The sequence below is a fragment of the Miscanthus floridulus genome, chromosome 7, assembly GCF_019320115.1.
Source record: "Miscanthus floridulus cultivar M001 chromosome 7, ASM1932011v1, whole genome shotgun sequence".
Taxonomy (NCBI): Eukaryota; Viridiplantae; Streptophyta; class Magnoliopsida; order Poales; family Poaceae; genus Miscanthus; species Miscanthus floridulus.
The window spans coordinates 120,751,197-120,774,482 of NC_089586.1; the positions used below are offsets into that span (position 1 = coordinate 120,751,197).

At 45.8% G+C, this 23,286-nt stretch overlaps 1 protein-coding gene and 1 long non-coding RNA gene across 2 annotated transcripts; one reads left to right on the plus strand and one right to left on the minus strand.

Annotated features, from left to right (window-relative positions):
* Positions 1 to 9,390: 9,390 nt before the first annotated feature.
* Positions 9,391 to 12,725, minus strand: LOC136467757 (uncharacterized). Its single transcript, XR_010761626.1, has 4 exons — positions 12,711 to 12,725; positions 12,040 to 12,615; positions 10,895 to 11,942; positions 9,391 to 9,786 (listed from the first exon to the last, which is right to left on the minus strand). It is a non-coding gene; the product is annotated as an uncharacterized lncRNA (long non-coding RNA).
* Positions 12,726 to 15,291: 2,566 nt separating this feature from the next.
* LOC136464508 (uncharacterized) lies at positions 15,292 to 16,801 on the plus strand. The gene has a single exon (XM_066463452.1). The coding sequence runs from the start codon at positions 15,407 to 15,409 to the stop codon at positions 16,589 to 16,591; it is 1,185 nt and encodes a 394-aa protein (XP_066319549.1). The 5' UTR covers positions 15,292 to 15,406; the 3' UTR covers positions 16,592 to 16,801.
* The last annotated feature ends 6,485 nt before the right edge of the window (positions 16,802 to 23,286 follow it).

Below are 23,286 nucleotides of genomic sequence, written 5' to 3' on the forward strand. Positions count from 1 at the left end.
TGGATGGAACCACCAGCCTATCCTTGTATCTCAAGACTCCCAGCTCATCAATGCTAAAATGAGGTCCACGTCCTTCAGCTAGCAACTTCTTAATGTGAGGAATCTCTTCGAGGTCTTCCTTTTGTTCCCGAATAATTTGCTCCAGCAGCTCTGAGGTCAAAGCAATCTGAGCTAGCACCTCTGTGTGGTGAAGTGACAAGGGTATATCCTCAACCTGATGCGACTTACGACTTAAGGCATCAGCTACCACATTGGCTTTTCCTGGATGATAGTGGACTTCCAAATTATAATCCTTGATCAACTCTAACCATCTCCTTTGCCTCATGTTTAACTCAGACTAAGTAAAAATATACTTAAGGCTCTTGTGGTCAGTGAAGATATGCACTTTGTTGCCCAACAAATAATGCCTCCAAATCTTCAGAGAGTGAACTACAGCAGCTAGCTCTAAATCATGGGTAGGGTAGTTCACCTTGTGCTTCTTCAGTTGGCGCAAAGCATAAGCTATCACACGCCCCTCTTGCATAAGCACACACCCCAATCCCGTCTTTGAGGCATCACAGTAAACATCAAAGGGCCTCTCAATATCAGGTTGAGCCAATACAGGAGCAGTGGTCAGAAAAGTCTTCAGGGACTGAAAAGCTTCTTCACAAGCTGGACCCCAAACAAACTTAGCTTCTTTCTGGAGCAGCTTAGTCATGGGCTGGGCTATCTTGGAGAAATCGGGGATGAAACGTCGATAGTATCCAGCTAGCCCAAGGAACTGACGGATCTGGTGCACAGACCTAGGAGACTTCCAATCTAACACATCTTGCACCTTGCTGGGATCTACAGAAACGCCCTCAGGTGTCAACACATGTCCCAAAAACTGCACTCGATCTAACCAAAACTCGCACTTGCTGAATTTAGCATATAGCTGGTGCTCTCTGAGTCGAGTCAGGACTATCCGGAGGTGACAGGTATGCTCTTCATCATTCTTGGAGTAGATCAAAATATCATCAATGAACACTACCACAAACTTATCCAACTCTGTCATGAAGACTGAGTTCATTAGGTACATGAAGAAAGCCGAGGCATTGGTGAGACCGAAAGACATCACTAGGTACTCATACAACCCATACCTAGTAGAGAAAGCTGTCCTTGGTATATCCTGTGGCATGATCTTGATCTGATGGTAGCCCGATCGGAGATCTATCTTCGAGAACACCTTGGCACCAGCTAACTGATCAAACAAAGCATCTATGTGGGGCAAAGGATACTTGTTCTTAACTGTTACCGCATTGAGGGGGCGGTAATCCACACACATCCGTGGAGTACCATCCTTCTTCTTCACGAAAATCGCTGGACAACCCCATGGTGAAGAACTTGGGCGGATGAAACCCTTGTCCATCAACTCCTCCAGTTGCTTCTTCATTTCTGCCAGTTCTCTCGGAGCCATGCGGTACGGACGCCTGGAGATAGGAGCAGTACCAGGCTCTAGCTCAATGGAGAATTCTACCTCACAGTCCGGTGGCAATCCAGGAAGATCTTCAGGGAAAACATCTGGAAACTCACATACTACTGGAATGGAGGTAAGATCAGGAACGGCTTCAGCATGGGCAGCAACAGGTAAGACCGGTTCTGAGGGTATGATGAGAGACATCCTATCCTCAGAAAATGGAAGCCATAACTCTACACTTCTTTTCTTCATATCCAATACTACCCCATACAACCGCAACCAGTTCATTCCAAGAATAGCATCAATGCCTTGCCCAGGCATTATCATGAACTGTAGACGGTAAGTGTGGGTGGCTAATACCAAACTTACTGTATTCATGCGGGTATTGATGAACATCTGAGAACCCGCAGTATGGATCTTATAGGCATACGGTATAGCCAATAGTGATAAGTTGTGCCGCTCTACAAACCCCATGCTCATAAAGGAATGCGATGCACCAGAATCGAACAACACCAAAGCTGGATGGGATTCGATGGTAAACATACCAGCCATAACTGTCTCCTGCTGCACAGCTTGCTGAGCATCCGTGAAGTGCACCTGACCAGATCTGCTGGGCAACTTCCTCTTGATGAAAGTCCTCTTAATCAGCCTGGAATTTGCAGACGGCTGAGCTGTCTGCTGCTGAGGACACTCCCTGGCATAGTGGCCATCCTTGCCACACTTGAAACAAGCACCAGGCTTGTTCCCGAATCCCTGACGAGGTGGAACCAGCTGTCCCTGAGTCTGCTGGGGCTACACCTGCTGCTGAGGTGCCTTGTACTGAGTAGCAGAAGTCTGTGATCTCTGCTGGGGTGACCGGTACGGAGGCCTGCCGGATGGTTGATAGGGCCCCCGCCTAACAATCTGCACCTTCTGAGTATGGGGATGGCTGGAGGATCCAGCTGCCACCCGCTTCCACTTCCAATCCGCTTGAGATGCCCGCTGGAAACCCTCAAGAGCAATGGCGGCGTTCATCAGAGCCCCAAAGGTCTGATAGTTCCCCAGGTACAGTTTCTCCTGAAGAGCAGGAGTGAGACCGTGAAAGAAGCGATCCCTCTTCTTGTCATCCGTGTCCACCTGACTACCAGCATACTGAGCCAAGTGGTTAAACTAGGTCACATACTCCATTACTATCCTGCTCCCCTGACGTAGCTCCATGAACTCGGTCACCTTCTGGTGGATAACACCAGCAGGTATGAAGAACTCGCGGAAAGCGGTGGAAAACTCCTGCCACGTCGTCGGGTGATCCGGCAGCTCTGCGGCCTGGAAAGTCTCCCACCAGGCACCTATGGACCCCAAAAGCAGCTGGGACGCAAAGTGCATCTTCTGCTCGTTGGCCACTCCGAGCAGCCGAAACTTCTGCTCCAGCGTGCGAAGCCAGTGCTCCGCCTCCAACGGATCGTCCGACGGTGTGAACGTGGGTGGGTGGGTTTTGAGGAAGTCCTGGTAAGAGGACTGTCCCTCAGGACGATGAGCACCACCCCCATTCCCACCGTTGCCTCTAGGGCCTCCACGGGCGAGACCCGCGAGGGCCTGTGCCATAATCTCCATGGCACGAGCTGTCTCCTGACGAGCAGCGGCTGACTCCTGGCGAGCAGCCAACAACTCCACCATGACCTCCGCGGCGGACAGCGGCGGAGGCGGTGGTGGAAAAGGCTGAGGAACCAAGGGTGGAACCTCCCGAGCTCCCTCGTTGCCACGCTCAAAGGCCTGAGCACTGTCACCATGGCCCTCGTTGGCCGCTTCCGAACTGGTGCTCCCACGTCCGGACCTCAGATTCATCTATAAGAGAGACGAACCATCCATTAGGACACCTTCTCGATCAGGATCCAGGGATTAAAGAAATGGCAGCACATTTTTTTAAGGCATTCATTAAGTTAGTCCTACCACTTTACTACTTTCATTATACGTGAAGGGGGATTCCTAGTTCAAGTAAGATGCTATTATATGATGCATGCTTCGACCTATACGTTCACTCAAGCCGGAATATAACGGCGTTCGTAAAATTTTCGGCACATCGCACACTCACTTTCCGTATACTAAGCGATTTCTTACGTCATGTAAGTCAGTGTACCTGCAGAAACTGATTAGATAAAACCAGTGCCGCTATCCTAGATATACCATATAGCTAGGGCTTATACTTAACTTAATCGTAGCCTACTTTTCGCAAAACTTTTGTTGGTCCACTTTTAGTTTTGTAAAAGAGTAAGGAACTCGTGACCATTATTGGCTCCGGTACCAACTGTGGCAGAACCACCCGAAATAGCGTACTTACGAAGGCGCTCGTCTTCCATCAGACACTAAGCACCCCGAAAGTAACTACAGCGAGCGGTGTCCGTCGGGCACACCCTAAGGGAGAACCCGAAAGATCCACATTTTTCCCAAGGATCCAATAATGAAAACGAGTTACAACACAAGTCTATCTCATACATTAGAGTTTCTTGAAAAGTACATTATTACAATACCAAATACAGAGTGCGAAATAATAAACAGCGGAATATTAAAAGATAACATCTAGCGATAAGATAACGAGGATTCCGTCTGAGCCCACCAGATGGATCCTCCACACAAGGAACTCTTTAAGCGTCACCTGCAACAGGGGTAAATAAACCCTGAGTACACAATGTACTCGCAAGACTTATCCGATAGTGGGAATACTTTCCCGACTCCAAGGAATATGCTAGGCTTTATGGTTTGCTGGTTCTCTTCTAGCAAAAGCAATACTAATAGTGAGTCCTTATTGATACATTATTATCATCAGCCGTATTAAGTTTTCATCTAGTCAATCTATATAAGCCTGTTCTACTTTCAAGCAAGAGTTGAGCAATCAGTTCCATTTCTTCTCCTTTCAACTTTCAGTTCTTACTACGGTGCTAAACCGCAGACAAGCCGTACCGGATAACCCGGCGATTCGCGAATCAATGTGCCCAGCTGGGTGCCCCGAAGACACACGCCCTGCTTGTACCCCAGGCACAAGCAGGACTAACCCACCACTCTCCTGTCCCGGGTGTCCAGGTCCCCGTCCAAACTTGGACTCCAAGCCCCCACATCCTGAGTCCCGGACTCAGTGCGGTGCAAGGACCTCCACCATCTCCTCTTCCCATCAGTCGGTCCGGAAAGAGCCGGATCCGCGACAAGAGAGCAGCAAGCCTTCCCTGCGCCCATACCCAAGTATGTGCTCGGGACAATAATCTGTGACTTGCCTAGAGTCATATGCAACGACCGGTCCTTAATCGACACAGACAGGGAAAAAGTGTAACCGGGCTATGCCCTGTTGGCCGCAGGACACAACCCCTCACACCCACCAGTACCAAATCCACATCCCTGTCCGGTCACCATTTTCCTTTCCATTATTTCATCATGATATCATAGTTTAATCACCTATTTGCGAGTAACGACAGGTTACTCACGCTACCGACATCCTGAGCATAGCAGCTACTCGACCTGTACTAGTAGGACTCATGGTGGATATATTTATGCATGTAGCTTCCATAAAATGCCTGTAACGTAAATGCATATCATATAAATATATTCAGTGATCATTTAAAAATAGGGGTTATGCACCGGGGCTTGCCTTGGGCAGGCGCGGTGTCAGCAAAGTCAGTGACGTGCGGCTCCAGAACGTCCTCCTGCACGAGGATCTCCTCGTACTCTTCGACGACTTCGTCGTACTCATGCTCGTCGAAGGTCACGATCTCCAGTGGCTCGTCCTCTATATGCATGCAGTGATGATGATACAATAATTAATATATAGGCAACCGCAACTCTTAAAATAAGAATACATCTACCAAGCTACTAAGCTAACTCTAATGACTAATACGCAAAGTTACCTATTATTCCCACTAAACAAGTATGAAATATTTCATGTATTATCTTAGCAACTAAAGGCATCCTTATTGTTAATATCAATTTACTATATATATAATAAAACAAGGTGCACTAGCTACCATGCATCATAAAAATTCATTCTCTAAATAACCATAACGAGCATTTCAAAATAATAAAGTAATCCTAAAGGTATCACTGAACTATACGAACTAATTACACTAACAGATAGATCATGAATTTAGGAATCTAACAAAATTTATTTCACAATCAATAAATAAATTCAAATGAGCTCTAGAGATGAAGAAAATGATATTATTGGAGGAGGTTAATCACGCAATTGAACTTGTTGACTTGCACATGACTGTGGGTCTAGAATTACTAGATGAGACCGCGAGTCAAGAAAATAAGAAGAATGAAGGAATTCTTACAGGCTAGCTACCTCAGAATTGAATGAAGTGCCACTTACGGTGATCGATGTGCGGAGGCAATGCAAGAGGAGAGACACCAGGGAGCTTAGCAAATGCTTGCCCTGCGTGGAGCGGAGCAGAGCCATATATAGCACTGATCGTGGGTGGTCATGAGTAGTCAGGAAGCATGAAACGAGTTGACAGGGTTGTCCTCTGGCTCCGTGCCGTGTGCGGTGGTGAGGTCTTGGTCATGAGAGAATTAATTCAATGATGGACTTTGAGTGATCTAGGACTTACGAGCACATCAGGACTGGAGTGAGCTTTGGGCTGAACGTGCTTGACGGTGGGGTGCTGGTTCATTCATGCAGGTCAAGGAATTAATGGGGAAGGAGACCACAGGTCAAGGAAACATTAGAGAATGAAAAGATCGATTATAGACTAGCTACCTCAGCTGATTATTGCAGCTCAGGAGAAATCGATAGACGCAGCTTTCACGGGTAAGAACAGAGAAACTTGATTCGAGAGAAGCAAGTGAGCAGCGGAGCGAAATAGCTCGACGTATCCTTTTAAAGACAGGAGATGCAGGAATGGAGAAGCAAAGACGCGACAGCGACGCGTCATAAGGTTAGTGGCTAAACTAGCTTGCTTAAAGATAATAAAGCGCCGCGGGAACGACGTGCTGCATGGATAAACAGCATTTTCCACCGGCTACGGTGATTGTTCCGTGGGTGAACAGTAACTTCTTCTCGTGAACAGTGGTTCCACGCGTGATCAGTGGTTTCCACGCGTGAACAGTGTTTCCTGCACTGCTACAGTGCCGACATATGGAAAATCTTCGCTGCTCCAGTTCTGACGTGAGGAAACTCTTCACTGCTACAGCTGACGTGAGGAAAGGGTGCGTGCACTGATAATTTAGCAAGGCGATTAGCAAGCGAAGTAAAGGCGGGATAATTAGAACAACGATAGATGACAGTGGCGCGTCGCGAGATTGATGGAGATATAAATCTTGCCAAGTGGTATGATAATAATTAGTGAATGACAATAATTTATCATTTGACTTTGTGGCTAAGGAGCTCTCACGTGGAGAGAGATGACGTGCTGGAAGGACAACTTGGACAAGGAATAAATTAGAGCTCAATTTGAGAATTAGTGCAATAAAATTTAATTTCTCATTTACCACATGCAATAATACATAAACATGATGCTCATGACATGGTTTAATATTTTGATTAAGGCGTAACACCGAGGGTGTTACAACGTACCCCTTGCCGAGATCGTCACGTCTGCCAGCTTCGCGGCGCACGTGGCCGCCGCGCTAGGTAGCGAGGCAGCCCTGGGGCGCACGTGCTCGAAGGCGTTCTGGAAGGATGAGAGCGAGCTTGGCCATAAGTCGACGGCAAGACCATCGAGTGGCTGCTGCAGCAGGCGCAGCCGGTCATCCTTGTGGCCACTGGCACCGGCATGCCCGCCGAAGCCGGCCGCGCTCGCCGAAGCCGAGGAAGGGCGGCGGAGCTTGGTCACACCCGCCAGAGCCGGAGATGGGCGGCGTGCCAGATCCGGACTGCAGCGCCTTCGTCGGAGGACGAGCCTGAGCCGTGGCCGAGCGTATATGACATGGCTCAAGAGCAAATCACGGCGTACGGATCGCCGAGATCATGGAGCCGCCCCGGTGCGCGACCACCATGCTAGTCTTGGGCGTCGGCGTCCTCAGGCAGCATGATGGGCGATGGCGGCCTAGAGAGGAGCAGGAAACGCGTGACGTTCCAGGACCTGAAGCCCGTGCGCGAGGAGGTCGAGGCCGCATAGCTCGGCGGCGCATGGCTGGCAATGGCGATGGTGTCGATCATCCGGTTGGAGCGCAGCATCTCTATGGCCCCCGCCGTGTCCTTGGCGGGTTCGTGGTCGACCCTGAGCGCTGGCACCACGTACTGCAAGGACGACGCCTACAAGGCTCGACTTCGAGGCGCACCACGCCGTCGAGGGCGCGGGGCTCTCCGTGTCTACGGCCGCGGCGAAGACGACAAGCACGCGGCGAGCACTGCGCGTCGCCGTGGACGGCAGCCCGGCGCACCGCGGCGTGGCCGAGCTCATCCCCTTCCCTGGTTGCGTGGTGATGGTTGAAGGTTGAAGGAGAATCTGACTTGTGGGTCCCGTGTGTCAGTGATGGGGGGAGGGAGAAGGGGGAGAACAGAGAAGCTAGGGGCCTGAGTGGTCATTTTACCTGAGGTTGCTGACTCGGATTCAAGCTGGATTGTGGTGCTAGTGTGCCACATAAGCAAAAGCGGCAAATGTGTATCGATTTTCTCTCTCTGCTGCTAAAACCGTATCGTCAATCCTTAGAATGTTATATGAGGAATCGTCATCCGTTATAATGGTAAAAAGTTAAATATCCCGGGGGAGGAGGGGTCGGGACCTCAAGGGAGATGATTTTTTTAAAATAATATTTTTTAATAATTAATTATAAATATAGCATTTGATTAAAAAAATATAAATGTAGAGGCCTATCTCGGCTTCTAGAATGTCGACACGTCCCTATCGACAATTCAGCTGCCGATAAGGTTCTAGAGAGGGCTGGCTCGTACGATAAAATGGGCCACACTGGATGGGGGCGATGAGACCCTGTCGGCTATGGGCTGGCTGATAGGCCACCGCCGCAATCCGTCCAGAGCGCCGCCGGAGAAGAGAATGATGCATTTAATTAGTGGCAGCAGAATGTGTCGTATCTGGCAGCGGCGGGTTGCGCGGTTTGGTAGGGAAGGTTCATTTGAGTATTTGCTCTTGCATCAAGCTTCTCTGCTTCTCTGTCCATGAAAGGCAAATTTCCGGGTTCTGGTCATCTTTTAGTGCTGTACAGAAGCAGTTTTTCTGTTAAGAAATCGAGATTCAACCTATTGGAAAATTTCTCCTGTACTACATCCATCCATATTTATGATTCTAGAAAAAACAAATTCTAGTTTTTCTATGGCAGTTTAGCTATAGCTGTCCTGTCACACCATCATATAAAAAACTGAAGACCATATATATATACAAGGCGAGCTTTGACCTAGTCAGAGTAACACAAATCTAGTGGAAATGCACGTGCGACTGAAAAATTCATATATATATATATATAGACTGCGCTAATTAACACCCAGGATACTAAATATTATTCAGTAACCGAGGCCATCCTGCTGCCCACGTTCGCGCAGATAGGAGGGCGCTGGTCGATTTTTTTTCCTTCTGTGCTCGTTTCCGACCGGTTTTATTTGCTTCCGTCTTTTTTTTTTTTTGCCTGTTTTTTCAGCCAATTTTTTTCTGAGTTTATGGCCGATTTTTTTCTTTTGCGTCTATTGCCCTCTCGCGCTGGTTACGGCAATTTTTTTCTATTTCCGATCAATTTCTTTTTGTTTCTGGCCGATTTTTTTTTGTTATCATTTTTTTCGCTAGGCCTCCAGGGATGCATATATTTGGCCATATTTTATTGCTATATACCAGGTTCCCTATAATGAATTACTTGTCAAAAATAACAATTAATTATGTAAACTATAAATAGTATTTCAATTTGATCAATACAAACATATCTTGTCAACAATAATAGTCTATGCTGCAAATCAAAAATAGTACTATTTCGTCTATCATAGTTACAAAGAATCTGTAGGCCTACTCTTTGGGACAACTTGAACAAAAAATCTATAGCAAAGAGGCAAGAAAGGAGATGCTTTATGAATTCCACAGCTTGATTCATATAAAAAATAAATAAATAAAAAACTCCACAGCTTGATCATGTCGAGGACACCTCTGGACGAGGGAGCCGGACAGATGAATAACTCTCAGTGGTAAGTCGCAGAGTGGATTCTAGTTCCTTGAGAAATTTAATTCCTTAACTCCTATGTCACTAACATCCACCTTTGTGTCCCGCACTTCACTATACCATGTCGCCTGCTCGCGTGACCGACTGTTAGTTGAGGGAGGGCTGCTGCATGTCCTCCGCTACACTTCCCTGCTTCATTCTGTCCTCCTCCCTGTTGAGTCCTGACCGATTTCCTCCATCATCCTACCAACCGCTATGTTGTCTATTTTCCCACCAAATTTGTATGACTGGCCAAGAGGAAACACAGGTTATGTTACAACATATATGTTCATTGAAATATACTCAAATTTAAAAGTCAGATACATGAGCACATTTAATTTGGGTATACAGAAAGCTCAATGGGAGATACTAAAATGCTAGGCAAGATTAAGACGAAGGCATAATTTGCATGTAAATAAGCTGCTAATCTGACTCAGTGGAATATGATAGATAGTTGCAAGGAAAAATAGCTTTGAATTTGCAAGTATTATTCAAGTGGCACCTCAGGTTTAGTTCTGAAAAAAAATATGTGTAGCAAATTAGCAATTGTCAGCACAGAAATCTTCTCTAGCCTCTGGATCAAGAACAATAAAATACACGCAGAGTCAGTATAAACCAAAAAGCTAAAAGGTTCATAAGATCGTGACTTGCAAGGAAACATCTTGAATCAGTGAAAAATAATGTTGAGTACCCATTGGCTTGGAAGTGAAGCGAGCACTTCAACTACGGTTGGCCACAAAATTTGGGCAAGCAAAATTTGAAATACATGTATGTTAATTTGTTCTCTAATTCTGTGTCAAGACATCAGTTCATATACATATAATTTTTAGAAAAAAAACCATACTCAAGCTTAGATTAGCTGTAAATGAATGTCTATAATTTTGTCAGGTCATTTTGAAAATACTAATTCCAGATTGCAAGAGATTAACATTATAGTACAGCCATAATCCCCTTTGCACCTCTGTTCTGTGGAGCCGGCGCAGAAGGTCGACCTGGTTAGGAGGGTAACCTCTGGTTGTAAAGGAACCTCGTACCTAAATGCGGAATCATCACATTAACATTCTAGACCTAGAGAGGAAAGCAGCTCCTAAACATAAAAAAGGCCACTAAAAATTGCAATCATGTACTGAACATTGTTATATGCTCTCAAATACAACCCTTTTTGGGTTGTTAGGCATCTTATCGACCAACTCCAACCCGAAACTGAAGGCATTGAGTAAGAATCTATTTAGAATACCGCATTTCAACTATCAATAGCTTAAATTTACAAGATGCACGAGAAATGGATTAAGGCTAGCTTAAATTTACAAGATGCACGAGAAAGGGATTAAGGCGAGTATAGGGGACCTGACGTACCGGAGGACTCCATCTGAGTAAGGCAAGCTTGGCATTCGACATGTGTGCAATCAAGATGTGGCAGCCCAGCAACCGGGCATTGCGCGTCCAAAAACAGAGCATAAAAAGTGAAAATAGAGGGTAAGTACCATTAGGGTACCACAAATTGTACAAATAAGGAAAAAAAGGAATTATCTTCAATACAACAAGAACACAGGGCGCATATAGATTACACACCAATGTTTCCGAAATAGTTGTCCCAAACAACAACCAGTCCACCACTGAAGGCTCTAACACCACAGGCATACACAGAAATGGCTTCTAGATATTCGGCATTGCATATAGAAAAAGAAAGGCATTGAAAGAACATGATAAATCAAAATTGGAGGGACCGGAAAGGAAAAGTAGTGATGAACAAATGAAGGCTAACTATTATATTTGCATGACAAAGGTAAGTTCAGATTTATTTATAACCTTTCCTATCATTACAGTGCTGCTTAAGCAATAATTCCATGGCTCTGAGATGTTTACTTATTTTAGAAAGATTAGTGAACTGGATTGATTAAAGAGCAAATTACTATTGTATGTATGATTCTTTATTCTAAAAATAGAAAGCGCGAGAAAACAGAGGATAGTTAGGAGATAACAACAACATGAATAACACACTAGCAACCCATTAGATTAAACAAGCAAAAGAAGAATAGAAAACTGGACAGGTGGACAGGTGTCAGAAATGTTGACTGTGAAAATAAAAAACGAGTAAGATGCATAACTGAACTGGTAAGAAAAATATTAGGCAAAAAGGTCCCTTACAGTAATCTGTAAATGATAGACACAAATAAGCTATATCTAGTAAGCTAAACAGCCGTCAGGCTCAATTCGTGCAACAAGGAAGAAAGAGAATTACCCAGGGGAGCAGACCATAGATCCATTTAATGGCAGATGAGATAATGCCGTGTTGCTGCAGCAGTGCTATACTGCTGTTTTGCATTGCATCTTCGTGCAAATATATTCCAGATCCATGAGCAAAAAATATCAGAATCAGACAATCTTCTTTAGGGTCTTCGATCTACACACAACAGGGTAAAGTCAGATCCCCATCCCCAACATTAAAAGGGACCAAAATTGGGGCATCGAATGTGAGTCTGGATGGATGGGTACCATACCACGGAATGGTTGGGGTGAGCGATTCTGCTCGTACGATCGTCGCGTTGCACGCCTGAAGGAGATGATGCCGATGGCGTCGCCTGAAATTGATCCACCATGGGCAGCGTTCTATGAGGCTGCGGATTAGGTGAGGCCGCCGCCGCCGCCACCGAATCAAAGCAGAGGGGCTCTGTCGACGGACGCTGTGGATGCCGTGGATACGACGCCGAATCCTCAAGTATGGCGAGGACGCCGCCGACGCCGAATCCCTCAGGCATGGTAGCTGCGGATAAGGCGCTACCACCGCCGCAGATTCACTCAACATAGGGATTGGAACAAGGTGAAGAGGTGGAGACGAGAAGACACTGCTGCCAGCTCGAGGCAACAAGATGGGTAGCAGCCGCGGGCCCAGGTGTAGCGGGCTCACCGGCGCCGAACAAGGGAGCAGGGGCGGCGGCGAGCTGAGGTCGTGCGGCGGGGACGGGGATGGGGACGGGGGCGGGGGCGAGCTCAGGCCGTGCGGCGGCGAGCTGGGCTCGTGCTGCTGCGGTGGTGGCGATCTAGGTTTGTGCGAAGAAACCGGCGTCTCCCATGATCTAAAAGTGGAACCAAAAAATAAAATTATTATTAATTAATAAATAAAAAACGGTGGTGGGTGCAGTACAAGAAAAAAAAGAGGGGGATGACGGACCAGCGCCCACCGATTGGGTGGCTCGGGGTCGGAGCGGGTGCGTCGGGCGGGCTAGGGTACTGATTATTATTCAGCACCCAGGGCAATATATATCATAGCTATATATATATATATATATATATATATATATATATAAAGAATACAAATATTGGACTTAGATCTTAAAATAAATATATAGACTAATAAAAGTTATCAAACCATAAATTTATTAATAGTCTAATAAATATATATCAAATCATGGTATGACGAACGGTCAATTTAACATAATATTTTCAAGATGCATTTTCTATAATTGTGAACGTTTTTTCTTTATTAATGTAATGCAAACTATTGATACAACACAACATAGAGTATATTTCTCTCCTACATAGCCTTGCATGTTCAACGCAGTCCAAATTATCATGCTTCGAATAGCTGTCGTTTCTTGCATAAAATCAAAGACTTAAAACATATATAAACCACAGGTTAGAAACATATAGATTACTGGTAGTATTGTTGTTTTCGCCCAATCACAATCTTCACTCGTAACCTCATGAATGACAACTCACATCTGATGCAACCACCTAGTTGCAGAGTTTCCATGAAATCAGCTCCGGATAATTAATATGTCGTTACAAATAATCGAAGCAATGGCCAGCCCTACGTCATCCTCCTGGTGAGAAATTAAACAAGAGAAGAAAGGAAGCAACCAACCCTATATTATATCATGTTGGCGGTGCTTTGCTGGGGACCAAAACTCAGTCACCTGCCTCTTGCCCCTTGTTTAACCGGCGATCTGATGTCCCGTTCCATCCACAACGCATAGCAAGAATATGATGGTGGCTCGTCTGAAAACCATTACAAATTAGTTAGTATTTATTAAATAAGAAATCAATCAAGCATTATTTTTTTAATCATTCCACGGGTCAGTAACATATAGATTACCGGTAGTATTGTTGCTTTTTCCAAATCACAATCTTCACTCGGTAGCCTGGTGAACAACAACTCACATCTGAAGCAACCACCTGGTTGCAGAGATTCAACGAAATCAACTCCTAATAATTAATATGCCAAACCATTTAGCATTACAAATAATTGAAGCAATGGTGAGCCCTACGTCATCCTCCTGGTGATAGCTAATAATGCAGAAATTAAATAAGAGAAGCAAGGAAGCAACCAACCCATTAATGTCATGTTGGCGGTGCTTTGTTGGGGATCAAAACTTGGTCACCTGCCTCTTGCCCATTGTTTAACCGGCGATCTGATGTCCTATTCCATCCACAACGTAGCAAGCATGTGATGACGGCTCAAATTAGTTAGCATTTATTCAATTTAAAAATCGATCAAGCATTATTTTTTATTAATAATCATTATATAGTTATTTATCAAGCTAAACCAAGATAACGAAGATCAAATTATTTTCACAAATACTTGACTCGTTCAAAAAATTCCATGCCTCGATGTTTTTCTCGTGTCAAACCAGTTCAAAGCTCAGTCTCACTGCAGCATGAGAGATTAGTCATGATGTCACCACTCACCACATAAGAAGAGACCGAAACGTTACTAATAAAAGGATGAAACGTTTGATCAAAGATGTATGTTATTAGGACTATAGGAGGATAGCATCTATTATTCTAATCAAGGGTTATTAGATAGAACACGGCATGACACACACTGCAGAGTTTAACAAAACAGGGTTGATTAACTGAAAGCAACGTACATGGAAGATAGAAAGTAACATGCATGGAAGATAGAACTATAGAAGGGACCTGCCCCGGAGCACGTCTTGCAGCTTCTAGTTCGTACGTTCCTGGTAGGCAAACATCATTTTCATGGCGGCAGCTTCTACTCTCCAGGCCAGCAGCAGCAAGGCGACACGCAAAGTAGCATCGGACTTCCCACATGAGGCGGTGCATGCACTTGGCATGGAAGGCTGGCATGACGGACGGATGAGCAGAAAACGAACATGAGGCGATGAGTCAGAGAGACAAAGGGAAGATGCAGGGAGGCTCACCAACGACCGGACAACGGCAGGAGCGGCAGATGGACATTGAGGTCGGTTGGGTCTTCACGTGCGATGGCGCTCTCTGGCTATGGCAGACGCGATCTCGCCGGGACCGTGTTCTCCACGTCACGGTGATACTCCTAGTGGCGCTGGCTTCCATCGGCAGCGTCATGGTGCGGGGGCCTGAGGCGGCGAAACTTCCTGGCCGTGTGAAGTGTGCGGCGGCGCGTTATTGCTTGCAGGTTGTGACGGCTTGATCATCTCAGACGCTGGACCGCAAAGCAAAGGAGTGGTGGCCTGACCGGTGTCGCAGAAGATGCCGGCTCGGCTTCGTCAAGGAGGCACGAAAAAAAAATACGTCGGCGGCGGCAAGGGCCGGCTCGCCCTCCACTAGGGAGACAGAAGGATGGAGAAGGAGGCGCCAGTTTTTTTCATTCATGGCCTCAACTTGCGCAGGCCCGGATTTAAAGAAGAGAACGTTTTCATTTAAGGCCCACGGGTCGTGGGCCTAAGGGGGGGAAGAGGCCTGGATGAAAAGGAAGAGAACGTAAAACTTGCTTCGGATAGTGCTTGAACGATTGTCAGTTCGTCAGTTACCGTCGCAGGTAATCTCCGCGCCGCACCTGTCAGCCACAGGCACCACCTATCCGATTCCCGTAGCCCCCTGCCCGGGCTCATCTCGACGCGGTAGCGTCACGCCGGCGTCGCCGCGATGCTCCTCCTCCCGGGGCGTCCAGTCCTCCCCTCGCCGGCGCTGCCATACTCCCCCTCGCCGTCCCCATCCCGTTTCCGCCCCCTCCCCTGCACCAGCAACGCCCCCACCTCGGCTTCCACCGCCGCGTCCGCCGACGCCACCGCCCCCTCGTCCTTCTCCGTCGAAGACTACCTCGTGAACAGGTGCAACCTCTACCCCAACGTGGCCGCGCGAGTGGCGCCGGAGCTCTCCGCCATCAGGTCTTCCTCGAAGCCCGACACCGTGCTCGCCTTCCTCGCCGACGCGCTCGAGCTCTCCCCGCCGCTCATTGCCGTCGCAGTGGCCCGCGACCCGACGATACTCACCTGCAGCGTGCCAAGGACGCTCGCGCCGCGCGCGGACGAGCTCCGCGCGCTCGGGTTCACCACGTACCAGATGGGCCTTTTCGTCGTGCGCTGCGGCGCGGCCGCGTTCCGCTCACGCGCGCTCGTCCCCAGTGTCCAGTTCTGGCTCCCGTATCTGCGTGGTCGCGTCGACAAGCTAGTCGCCGCGCTCAAGGGCAACCCGGGCCTCCTCACCGCCGACCTCCGGACGGTCAAGTCCACCATCGCGCTGCTCCAAGAGGAAGGCACCCTCACGGATGGCGACGTCGGCTGGTTCGCCATCTCCTACTGCTCCAAGCTGCTTGTCGCGAGCCCGGACGAGGTCGACACCGTTCTGGCCCGCGCCGATGAGTTCGGCGTGCCGCGCAAGACGCGGGCGTTCAAGGACGCGATCATCGCGGCATTCAGCGCCACTCCGGAGCGGCTCGCCTGGAAGGCCGCTTTCTTCAGGGACGAGCTCGGGTGGACGGAGGCGCAGGTGAAGACGGCGGCTGCGAAGATGCCGACGCTGCTGACGGTCTCCGCGGAGCGGATCCGGAGGAACTGGGAGTTCCTGACCACGGAGGTCGGGATGGACGCGGAGCGCGTCGCCAGCTTCCCGGCGCTGCTGAGGTACGACCTGGAGGGGCGGCTCGTGCCGCGGTTCCAGGTGATGAGGGTGCTGCAGGCGCGGCGGCTGTGGCGCGGCAGGGACTTCAACAATATTGCGGCCATCACGGAGGAGGATTTCGTGGCCAAGTTCATCAGGCCGTTTCTTGTCAAAGTCCCAAACTTGGCCAAGATCTACGAGGCCGCCGTTATCGAGAAGGAAGAACAGTAGCGGATAGTGTATCAATCAGTGAGATACTGGACAAACGGAGAGCTGATGATCCCTGTAGATAGCAAGGCATCTGCTGATATGCAACTCCGGTGTAGAGTTCAGTTTTGATAAAAGGATTAGATGCCTTTAATACAAGATTAGATAAAAGCATGAAACTGAAGAACTGTGTAAACTGACAAACAACTTTTGAACACTGTTGCTTCTATTGTGAACGTGTGGTACAACTGCCATTTTTCTATATAATTGTCTGCGTCATAATTTTATTTTTCAGCTACGCCATATTGATCTGATTGCATCAAACTTTACTTATTTCAGTTGGCATCAGTTCAATCACTGGGAAGATTTAATAGTGCAATGTGGTTTTGATTAGTTCTTGATATCCCAAATCCCAACGAAGAACGGACTGGTTGATATTCTTCGTATGAGCCCAAAATTAGGAGTACACATTGCGGTGTTCACTAATACTAATAGTACACTGACAGCAAAGCCGGCTTCCATTACTACAACTTGCAGATAAGCAGATTCTGTCAACGACTGTTAACTGCAAAATGGAGATGATGCGTAGCCAGGTTCAGGCTTTCAACCTCACACCTACTTCCTTTGGAGGGTTTCTGGTTCGGTAAATCAGCATGTCACTCGGGGCGCATTTAGTTGCCGAAATTTTTTGGTTTTGGCTACTGCAATACTTTCGTTTGTATTTGGCAATTAGTGTCTAATTATGGATTAATTAGGTTCGAAAGTTTCGTCTCGTGATTTCTCACCCAACTGTGCAATTAGTTTTGTTTTTCGTCTACATTTAGTACTTCATGTGCCGCAAGATTCAATGTGACAGTGAAAATTTTTTGGAACTAAACAGAGCCTCGGATGATTTTTTTGGCTCGCCTCACTCGATTTAATAGCCGTCGGATCTTGCACTCTCAACACACGCGATGATACTGTTGAAGGCTTCCAAGCGGTCGTGGGCCAGGGTGGTCGTGTCCCGTGCCTGGTTCGTGCGGGCAGTGGAGGCATGCAGGTGCCGCCGTGCGTACCGAGAAAGTCACGCGGTTAGCTGATGCTCTAAAATTTGAGTTACGCTGATATATAAAATGTGGTGAGAAAAAAACTAAAAAAAACGGTATTGCTAAAGGACACTCGCGTGTTTCTGTTGGAGAAAACACACGATTTGTCCTCCGTCGGATGGGGCATCGACGGCGCGCTTGTGCGGACTGTTTTCCACCCGCTCCGTCGCTGACATGTGGGACCCACTTTACTGTTCACTTTCGGATCGTCGCGCCTGCCGAGAAGTCTCCGCTCCACTCGGTCCACTCCTGTCCATTTCGCTTCCTCTCCCTTTCTCTCCCTCCTCCTTGGCGACGCCGAAGGCGACGGCGACGACGACGGCGTAGGTCTGCTCGGTCTTCTTCCTCGCTTTTTGATTCGAAGGGTGCATTGCGGCGGAGGTCAGCAGGTAGTACGGCTCCCTCTTCCCTTTATTTTGACCCATTTTGGTTGCGATTTGGTGGTGTGGATCTGGTGATTTCGATTGGATGGGCTCATGTTAGGGTTTGGTGGTGTGTGGATTCAGAGGGTTTATCGCACCGTTGGTGTGGATTAGGGTTTGTTGGATTAGCTGTCATTGTGCCTCTCTGTTGGTAGCTCGCTGACGTTTGTGGTGAGTGCTGCGGTGGTTGGTGCGCATCCCCTTTGATTTTGCAGCGTAGATTTGGAGTTGGATGGGTTTTTGTTTGGATTGTTAGCAGGTGGCGTGGATTTGTTTTCTGTGTTTCTCGGTTAGATTCTGTGTACCATGTATCCAATTGAACAATGGATGGCCATTACCTTATGTGAATTTAACTATTACCTGGTTCATTTGAGTCATCTTCTGGAGTGCTTGTTGCCACTTGTTGATCCCTTCAACTGTACTGAGATCATAGTTTTCTTCTGAGGTGTCATACATATCTTCAGTCCTGTTCCTGGAAGTATAGTGAATCTATAAGATATTTGTGATATCACACACATAAACCGGGTTCTAAAATGCTGCTTGAATCTAAGTAAAGTGAGCTGCCCTTTATTGGTCATGTTCTGTGTTATTACTTTTGTGGTCATATTCTGTTCCTTTAAGAAGCTTTTGGTAGGGAGTTGTTCGCTATTTTGATCAGTCTGATTGCAAATTAAGGTTTAGTTCTTTGGGGTTCAAAGGTTTAGATATGTCTGAACCCAGCAACCTGCTATGGTAGCCACTATTATATACTTGTGCCTTTACTCTAGACTAGTGTGGTTCAGGGTTCAGTGTTACCCTTGTATGCATTGTATGCTTGTGCTTGTGTTGTATACTTGTATCCATATGCTTGAGATATCATTGTTCATACTTATTATGTGTGTCCTCTCTGAACTCTAGTTTGGAGTTAGTTAGTTTGCCCTAAAATAAAAAATGTCCTGCATTGAAGTTATCTGTTAGTATTATTACCTACTGCTGATGAAAATAAGGCAAATTTTAGATTGAGTTTCACAATTTGCAATTACTGATAATGTAAATTGCACTTATAGGGCACTGCAATTATAGTTTTCAGCATATGTAGTATTATCCCTTATATGTAGTATTGTTGCAGTTGTCTTATGTGAACCTTGTAATGTGAGGATTGGGTTGATGTTAAGTACCTGTTTGGTTTTATGTGAACCTCCATTTGCAGTAGTCCTTATATAGAGTTTTGTTGTTACTGTGTCTTTATTTTGCTTGCGTATGCAAAGCTGCATTATTGAAGTTGTCACTGATTTCATAATCACAGTTTGCTAGTTGTGTAGCCATGGAGGATGAAGATCATGTTTATGATAGTAACGAGGATGAGTATGAATCGAGCTCTGATGATCTGAATGAGCTAGAGGTACTAAGTTTTTATGTGCAGTTGATGCTGATTTTGGAAGCTATATTGTGAAATATTTTGTCTGATATGGATTGTTTGGTTTTTTAAGGACTCAAATACCCAAGTTGATGGGGGTTATGATGCATGATCAATGGTGAAGACGTTCCAGCATCTGCAAGAGGCCTTTGCAGGGGTATTTGCGGAACTTAGTCTATTTTTCTCTGATTGTTTGATTCTCATCCTGTCTTTTTTAGTTTGCAAAGTTTGTTGACTCTAAAGGGAAAACAAGTTAGCGTGGTGTCCAGACACGTGCTGGAACGGTACATTCTGTCTTATGTTTATTATTTGTTGTGCTTCAAGTGGACTGAATAGACTAAGTTGTTTAATGTGTGTGTTTGTTGCATTGGTTTTCAGAGTACCAGGTCTGTGAGAGGGAGGGGTAGAGGGAGAGCGACTGGTACTAGAAGCACTTCTCAGAGAGCAGGGAGCAAGTTCAACAAGTATTTTTGTGAAATTATAGCCCAGTTGGATGATCGTAAGAAGGGCATAGTCAGGGATCGTGGATTTGGCATCTTACTGTAGTATGATGGTTGTTCGGCACCTAAGGGATTTATTCAATGGATCACTGATCAGTTGGACTTGAACTGTAGTGATTTTCTTGTAGGAGGGAAAATAATCCCCTTATCTACATTGTCAGCCCATCTGTTCTTGGGCCTCCCAATGGAAGGTGAAGATATCAGGCAGGCTTATTCTGAATCCACAAAGAGCCAGTTCCTTTCAGCAATCAAAGAGTCCTCTCTACCCCTTATCAAGACGTTTGGCCAGAAGCTGCTTAGAGATACCTTATGTGATGATGATGTTTTCCGGTACTTCATGGTGGTTGCACTATCAACGTTCCTTTGTGCAAATTCCAGCACCCTTCCCAGCCCTTTTTATTTGCCCCCCTTGATTGATGTTTCTAAGGAGAGGGTCATGGGGTGGAACTGGTCCAAGCTTGTATATGATTGGATTTTTTTCTTCTATTTTGAACTACAAAAAGAAGAGAAGAAGCACCATTGGGGGTTGTCGATATTTCCTTGCTGTATGTCTTTTTTTCCTTACTGCCTTCATTTATTCTGTCATTTGTGTTTGATCTGGATTTGATTTTAGTGATGTTGTTTGAAATGTTTTGTAGGGTTACTATCTTGATTTCATCAACTTTGGAGAGAGTAATCGGTTACCCCGAAGTCTGCCAAGGATCCAGCATTGGAAGGGGTCCATGATCAAGAATTTTCTTCTTTTGATCATGTTTGCGGTGACATTTATGGAAAGCGGCCGGTAAGTTCTTGGTAGAAGATGTTGAATATGTTGTTTCAGTTTGTGATTTGTCCAAGGTGGTGCCCTCTTTTGTCATTTATGTCCATAGTAAATTATATATGTAGAACTCATAATATGAATGGCTGCTGATGTTATTGAGATAAAGTACATACGTTTATACTTGTGTTTTGTTGTGTAGTCTTGTTAGTCTTGTATTGAGTTTATATATTTTTGAGATCACTGTCTGAGCTAGGATATGTTTCGTGCAGGTGAAATCAATTGATGACACATGCTATGCAGGAGAATACCTGCCGGAAGATGCTACCAAAGCATTGCTTAAACTTTTAGATAAGCATTGTCATTTTCTTCTAGCAGATGTGGGTTCCTTGTCATTTATTTTTTGCTGACTGTTCATGTAAATTCAATTTTGACATGGTTGACATTGTACTATTATCTTGTCTATACAGGACAAATTACACGTGTGTAGGCTTTACGAAGATCATTAGGCAAAGCATGGTTACAGTAGCCCTGACCTTCTTGTTGCCGAGATGTTCACGTACATGCATCGTGCATACCCTGGTGTTGGTTATGATGCACGTGCTGAGGCTCAGAATCCTGATGATGGAGTTCATCATAATGTTGCTAGTGCTCATGATGCTGCGAGGTCTAGTACCAGGGTGCCCTCTCTAGCACATGATAATGTTGACTATGGTGCCTCTGCCCTGTGTCCGCCTTCTCTAGGTCACGGTACTGTTCCACGAGATGGTTTGGATGAAAGAGTGGCTGGTGCTCCAAGTAATGCAGCTGTCAGAGCAGTTGATCCATCTGGGGTTGTACATGAGACTAAGACTAAAGAAGCATCTGTGACAGAGAAGATCGAATCAGATGGTCTGTATGATGATGTTGTTGGTACTCAGTTTTGTACTTCACCGGCAACTGAGATCATCTCCTCAAACAACTCTTCTGCTCATGGTACAATTTGTTTTTGATGAACGGTTTTTTATTATTTTAGCATTGAATTGAAATGATTCTTTATTATCTAAAAAATTTATTTTCTTTCTTTGTGATTTGTTTTTTTTGTAGAATCAGGTGAAAGGAATTTGAAGAGGAAACAAAATCCATCATCTCCATCTGTTGAGATTCTTGGTTCACAGGACCCAGCAGGTCAACGTACCTGAAGTTCTTTTTTTATTTGTTGTTGCATTGAATTAAATTCTGTATTTCATTTGTTTGAGCTTGGATTGAAAGACTTGTTTATCCTTGGTTTGTGGATTTATTGATTTGCAGAGTCAGTTGCAAGGAAAGGGAAGAGGAAAAGAGACACTTCATCGCCATCAGTTGGAACTGTCTGTTCACAAGACTCAGCATCTCGTGGTACTGTTTGGATTTAAGTAACTTGTGTACTTGCTTGTACTGTTATGCTCATTTTTTTTGTGGAATTAGGTGCAAGGAAAGCGAAGAAGACAGTGAATGCATCTTCCCCTTTAACTAAAGTTCTCCATTCGAATGTGCCATCATCTCAAGGTATGTTAATTTTCTGTAAGACAGTTTCAGGATTAGAGTTCATTTCTTCATATTGTGGCAATATATATCTTTTGGGTATTTACTTTTATAATTTTTGGTTGTGTTGTAGGTACAAGGACCAGCAAGAGGAACAAGAACTTATCTCCATCTCCTATTCCTACCGGTGTGGCTTTGAGGACTCGGTTTGTTGCATATAAAAAGACTTCCAAGTCCCCTATTAGTCGCAAGAAAGATGGAAAGGGAAGTACATCAAAGGATCCAGTTATTGTCGAGGAAGCTACAGCGCAGACCTCTAAATCTCCAACGAAAAAGCAGGCCTCTAAGTCTCCAAGTAAAAGGTAGCAGCAAGGCAAAGCATCTAGGCAATCTGCTTCGACCCCCTTGGCTCATACCGTTGATGAAGTGGAGATAGCTAGATCAGCTGCTGCATCTGCCCCGTTGATTGATAAGGTCGATGAGGCCCCAGGTTTGTGTCGCTTTTGATAATAAATGTTTACCAAATCTATGATATATATGAAAGTGTGTGCATTTTTATACCGTTGGTTGATAAGTCTGTGCATTTTTGTACCGGTGTTGTATCTGGTGATGCTTCTGATGCAGCAAAGAAGGCGCAAGATTGTTCTAGTGCTGATTTGGTTGGAAATGCTGCTGCTGCTGTGGATGTTCAGGGTTAGTTCCTATGTTTTGGAAGTTGCATTCTTTTTATTAATAAATTGCACCTTTGTATTCATGCAATTATAGTGTTTGAACTGTGCAACCTGTCTTTATGAATTATGACCTCTGTTATTTTTGCAGTGTTTTGATTTACTTGTATTTGATTATTCATGTCCCTGACTTTAATCATCCAAATTTGTAGTTTCTCCTGTAAGTTCGTTTTAGCTGGATGCTATGTTGACCACATTTTTTTTGTTGATTAATCAGGAAAATGGAAAGGTCCTATTAAGAAGGCTCCGTTCTTTAATAGTCCCGGTGTCCCTCCTTTTCGAATACTTGAAGATGAGGATGATCTAGGCAATTTTGTTGAAGATCCTA